At 33.5% G+C, this 6,338-nt stretch overlaps 2 protein-coding genes across 2 annotated transcripts; both read left to right on the top strand.

Annotated features, from left to right (window-relative positions):
- Window positions 848–2,283, top strand: LOC104706307 (pseudo histidine-containing phosphotransfer protein 2). The gene is made up of 5 exons (XM_010422483.2): window positions 848–921; window positions 1,593–1,690; window positions 1,763–1,834; window positions 1,986–2,058; window positions 2,206–2,283. Exons 1-5 carry the CDS (start codon window positions 862–864, stop codon window positions 2,251–2,253), a joined length of 351 nt encoding a protein of 116 aa, XP_010420785.1. The 5' UTR covers window positions 848–861; the 3' UTR covers window positions 2,254–2,283.
- On the top strand, window positions 3,990–5,694 carry LOC104706305 (protein DETOXIFICATION 52). Its single transcript, XM_010422482.1, has one exon. It carries the CDS (start codon window positions 4,021–4,023, stop codon window positions 5,542–5,544), a length of 1,524 nt encoding a protein of 507 aa, XP_010420784.1. The 5' UTR covers window positions 3,990–4,020; the 3' UTR covers window positions 5,545–5,694.

Here is a 6,338-nt window from a genome sequence, read left to right as displayed (position 1 = left end):
TCTGAAATCTCTGATTATTATTTTCCCAAAGATTCAAAACTTTATCTACCTTATCAAAAAAAAAAATCGTAGTATTTTAGTAATATATTAAAAAGTAAAAAGGTTTCATATAAGTTAGTTAATACACAGTTTTAAAATCCTCTTAGGATCTCTAAAAAAATATGGACCGGCTTGTACGTAGAAGTACAATCAAATTCCTTTTCCGTTTCAACACTTTTTCATAAACAATGTTTAAGTAATGTATGAACTATCGACGAAAAAAATTGTATCAAACTGATTGTTATGGTTGACCCAAAAGAAAATGAAACTAATTTTTATTGTACTAAACCAATTTAATTTGCTCAAAATTGGAGAAGCCAATTACAGAAACTTATACCGACACCAAAATATAATGTAAATCAATTTGTAACTCCACATCTAAACAAAAGGATTCTACTGTTAAGTTCTTTTTTTTATATATTAATTCCAGATTATGTATTTATTTTTCAAGATTTGGTATCAGGCTTTCTTAAAGTCACAGATTATTAGAGTCATTGTACCACCCATGACTCCTTGGAAACTACGATAAATAATCTAAGAGAAAACATATTATGTAATTAATTAATCTTTAAGTAAAACATATTATCGGTCGAATACGATTTGTTTCAGTTTCAGTTCACACACATACGATTTTAATTTGTGCAAATGTTGCTTCAAGATTTTGTCATTAAATTATACAAAATTATTCTTTCACTTTATTGCCATATTTATATGGATTTCTGTACATGCAACATGTACACGCATTTTGCAAAAACTATATATATATATATTCTTCTGTAGATTGCAAAAACTTATTTTCAAACAAATAGTTAGTTAGTTTAAATGGTGATCAAATCTCTGCATCTACAAGTTCAAGAGATGAGACAATCTTTCTTTGACGAGGTTAGTAATTTTCAAAATAATGCACATATAAGCGTATATATATATATTGACGCAGAGAAATGCCGTTGAGTTATGTTTTGAATTACTTAAAAAAAATATATATATTCGTTTTACACATGAAACAAAACAAAAATGTAAAGACACAGACTTTACAATGAGGAATCTCGTTTAATCTTTCAATATAAATATTTATGCAGGGGTACCTTAATTGTCAGTATACTCAACTTGAGGTTTTGGCGAAAGACACAAACCCTAATTTTATTATAGAAATAATAACTCTTTATTTCAGAGACTCCCCTAATGTAATTGCTGCTTTGGAACATGAATTGTGAGTTTTCCCATCTCTCTCTCTCTCTCCAGTTGAAATCCACTTGATATTACACTCATGGAATGCATCATTATTAGAATTTATATAATGTAATGATAGATACATTAGATTGTGTATTCAAAAAAACTAGGTTTGAAGATTAGATGCCAATTGTTTTTTTTTTTTAACTTAAATAAAAGGCCCCATAAATCTATTATACCGTAAACTGTTGGACCGGATATATATATTGAACGATAATTATATGCTTAATTTATGATTTGACTAAATGGTTGGTATGATTAATTTAAAACTTGACTAATGGCTGGTATGTAAAGTTTATATATGTTGATTAATTTTGAAACAGGGAGCGAGAGCCGATAGAGGTACCCATGATTACCAAATGCATTCTTCGGTTACAAAGCAGCAGCGCCAGGCTAGTGACAATAATATTTTTGTAATCTAGTTTAAAATATGAATATAGATAAGAATTTGACATTAATTAACATTAATAAAATACTGAATTTTCCCATACAGCATCGGCGCTATCAAAGTTTTTGAGGAACTTAAGAAAGCCAACACATTTCTACAAGCTGGCAACATAGAAGGGTAAGAACGTTCTCTTTCATTCCTGTTACAAATATATATTCAAAAAATTCGAATACGTGCATAAGTTTTTATTTTGCCATATATATTGAGATATATATGAAATTAATGTTCGTTAACAAAATAGATTTTGTGGAAAATTTTGTTTTTGAAGAATAAAAGCAGCATTACGTGATATTAAGAAAGAGCACAGTGAACTCCGGGCAAAGTTTGAGACTTATTTCCAGGTTTATAAATTTTGTAACTAAATGAGTCTTAATTAATAACGTATGGATTATTATGTGCTCGAATTATGGTATAATCAGCTATTGTAAACTTGCATATCATAATTTGAAATTGGAATCTAATTCTAGCTTCTTCACTGTGTTTGCCAGTTGATGAGACAAGCTGGTCCAACAGATGTAGCTGTGAATTCAAGTTGATAATATGTAAGCCAAGTAGTTAATTGGTTCGTACGATAAATATTCCACCTGCCCAAATTCAACAACTGATCGATACCAGTCGATTATTGTAATGTTTAGAATGTTTTATTTGTTTTCTTGTGTTATGAAATGGAGTTTATTTCGATTAAATTAATAATATGTCGTCTAGAAGAAAAACAAAAGATACTGCTATACTGATAACAATATTTGCACTTTTAATTGAAAGAAACTTGGTGACATTTGGCACTTTTAATTTTCTAAACAAAAATTAGAAATAAAATTTGTGAAAAAATTATAATTGTCCCAAGGTTTGCAGATGATATCACCTTTTTATTGTTTGCAGCGCAAGATACGTCAGGATCACACGCCAAGTTTCTTTACGAAACCATTTCATTCAGTTTAATTGTTCTTTGGAACATATTTAGCTGTTTAACCTATTACATGCGACGACAAAAAAAAAAAAAAAAAAAAAAAAAAAAAAAAAAANAACCTATTACATGCACAAGATAAATAATTTTAGTTACCGTTTGACTTTGAGAGAAGCGTAAAAAATAATCGAATTTGTGAATAGAAATATTTGAATATGTCGTGTAAAATGAACTCATCAGTCATCATACATGGCCCGGATTTTGATACAAATACTAGGGTTTTGTGTCTCGTTCGCGAGGTTACTTCATCTTTCTTCTGACTACCTATGTCTTTCTCTGTTTGATCTTTAATGGCGTGATTACACCGTTAGCAAACCAATAAAACCCTAAACGACCTCACACATCGACTAGTTTCTTGACGGATAGGGCCAAACTCCTCTAATGTTTTCTTACAACGTTATAAAGTATACACACGTACGTAGTCGCTAAGTGATTCATCAAAATTTAATGAACAGATTCATCACAGACATATAGTATGTAGAAAATTTCTAAAAACAAATAAAAATATAAATTACATGGTTTAAACTACAAGACAATTGAAAAATGTTATTTAGAACATATTTAATCTACTCGATTGGAGTGTGATTCCACAAAATCGCCTTATCTCGCTTAGTGAAGATTGGTTATGAATTGGGCCTTCGATCCTAATATGTAAGTCCAAAATTATTTTAAATTTAAAAAAATAATATAATTATGATTCTCATACTATCTATTGAAATGCATAACATTATCTAGTAACTTATAGTAAAGAATGTCATGTGGCGTTCTACAATATGTTGCGCATATTTTTAAGGATAAAATTTATTATTTATTTTAAATTTTGAACTTTTACAACAAATCAAATTAATAAATCAGTTCCAGCAATAATATTCCCTTATATTCTAAACAAATAATTTCAATTTTAAATAAATATATTTACAAAAAATAGACATTTTCATATGACTATTATGGAAATATGAATTTTTTATGTTTATTATATAATTGGGGGGATTTTTTACTATCAAAGAAAAAAACTAAAAAGCTAAAACAATACTATAAATCCAAAGAAATAATTTTGTTTTTATTGTAATAATACCTAAATATCTTAAAATATTAAGAATTCCTATTGTAGTTTAAAAAAACTCTTATCTGTAATTAATTTTTATATACTTAAAATCAAAAAGTCAATCTTATAAATAAATATTTGACTTCTTATATTTATGACCAATTCAACTGGCTAGACGTGATGTCAACGTAGGTTGTGTATAAATAAGAGAGGAGAGTTTTGCATTGGACATCCACAAATATTTATATCCATTAACTCTAATATTCTTCTTCTGGTTTCTTTCACACAGACAATATGGAAACCACAAACATCACCAGTCGCACAAATCTTCTTTCGAAGATAGATCTGGAAAAGCAAAACACTACCCCCATTTTCCCGACAATCACTGAGCTTAAAACAGAAGCGAAGTCTCTCTTCTCCTTAGCCTTCCCAACAATCCTTGCCGCCCTCATCGTCTACGCTCGCTCTGCCATCTCGATGCTCTTCCTCGGCCATATCGGTGAACTAGAGCTCGCTGGTGGATCCCTAGCCATTGCCTTTGCCAACATCACTGGCTACTCCGTTCTCTCAGGCCTTGCACTCGGCATGGATCCACTCTGTTCACAAGCCTTTGGAGCCGGCAAGCCGAAACTCCTCTCTCTAACTCTCCAACGAACCGTACTTTTCTTACTCACAAGTTCGCTAGCGATCCTCGCTCTATGGCTCAACTTGGGGAAGATCATGATCTATCTTCATCAAAATCCAACTATCTCATCGTTGGCCCAAACATATATCCTATGCTCTATTCCTGATTTGCTTACCAATTCATTTCTTCACCCTCTACGTATATACCTTCGAGCACAAGGTATCACAACCCCGCTAACCATCGCAACACTAGCCGGCACCATCTTGCACATACCCTTCAATTTCATCCTCGTTTCTTACCTCGGATGGGGTTTCATGGGTGTTTCAATGGCCGCAGCCGCTTCAAATCTTGTTGTTGTCATTTTCCTCGTGTCGCACGTTTGGATCGCAGGTCTACACCTGCCAACGTGGACTCGCCCCAGCTCGGAATGTTTCAAAGACTGGGGGCCACTGATCAGCTTAGCCATACCTAGCTGTGTCGGGTTATGCCTAGAGTGGTGGTGGTACGAGATCATGACTGTTCTATGTGGTTTGCTCATAAACCCTAGTACTCCAGTGGCAGCAATGGGCGTTCTTATCCAAACAACGTCTTTGCTTTACATTTTCCCGTCGTCTCTAGGGCTTGCGGTCTCCACCCGCGTAGGTAATGAACTCGGGTCAAACCGCCCGAACACGGCTAGGTTATCAGCCATAGTGGCGGTTTCCTTTGCTGGGGTAATGGGTATGACGGCGTCTGCGTTTGCTTGGGGCGTCAGCGATGTTTGGGGACGGATCTTCACAAACGACGTTGACATCATCACATTAACCGCGGCTGCGCTGCCAATTCTTGGACTCTGCGAGCTCGGGAACTGCCCGCAAACAGTAGGTTGTGGGGTTGTTAGAGGCACCGCGCGGCCATCCAAGGCGGCCAACATAAATCTAGGAGCGTTTTACCTCGTTGGAACACCTGTAGCCGTTGGGTTAACGTTTTGGGCCGGATATGGATTTTGCGGACTTTGGTTAGGTCTTTTCGCGGCTCAGATGAGTTGTGCTTCCATGATGCTTTATGTCGTGGCTACTACGGACTGGGAGAAAGAAGCTACGAGAGCCAGAAAGCTAACGTGCGCAGAAAACGTTGATGTGGTAATAACAACGCAAACGAGCGGAGACTTATCGGATCCATTAATTTACGTTGTCACTGTCGCTACTGACTGACATGATCCAACCGCATGCTTTGAGATTTATTAAATATTGTGAGAATTTATTTTTGTCCAATGAGAAAGAAACCAAAATATAATAAATTGGATTCATAATTTTGATACAAAGTCACCTTGTCCTAGTTATTTGCACCTCATGCTATTTAGAGATTTGTTTTTTCCTATATATATATAATTTGTTGAATCGTATATTTTGATTTTTGATTGCTCCAGCCTCCAGATTTCGAATTCGAATTCAACAAACCGAGTACGTGTATAACATTTTCTCTGTTCACTTGTACTTTGGTTATATAGACAGATAGATGATGACTAAAACATTCTCGTTCACGTTATTTAGTTGAGTTTATTATTCAATTTAAGATGATACATTTTTTTATGGATAGTAATTACATGTTAATTTATTTTTGACTTCTCTAATATTAGATCATAACTTTTTTGTCAACAAAATGCATTTTGCGCCTTCAAATTCCGGTGGTAACACAACAAAGACACTTACACACAAACAACTAGAGAATGTTTTTCAGTTATCATAGTTTTATTAATTAATTTTAAACCAAAAAGTGTTGTCATACTATTGGTAGCTAGGTATTTTTGGAGAGTAACTTATTTTTTTCCATTATAGAAATTCATGGCTGATCCAAGTAGGCCATCAGGTTACATACTTACATGTGCAAAATTTACTAAATTCAACTTTATAAAATTTTGTAAACTAATTCATCTGAAATGAAATCTCATTGAGTTTCATGAGTAAATTATTAAAACCAAAATCCAAGGTATATTGCAGAGATTTTT

Source organism: Camelina sativa, chromosome 8, assembly GCF_000633955.1.
Source record: "Camelina sativa cultivar DH55 chromosome 8, Cs, whole genome shotgun sequence".
NCBI lineage: Eukaryota > Viridiplantae > Streptophyta > Magnoliopsida > Brassicales > Brassicaceae > Camelina > Camelina sativa.
Note: the sequence above shows the minus strand (reverse complement) of the source record. Positions and strands in the feature narration are given on the sequence as shown.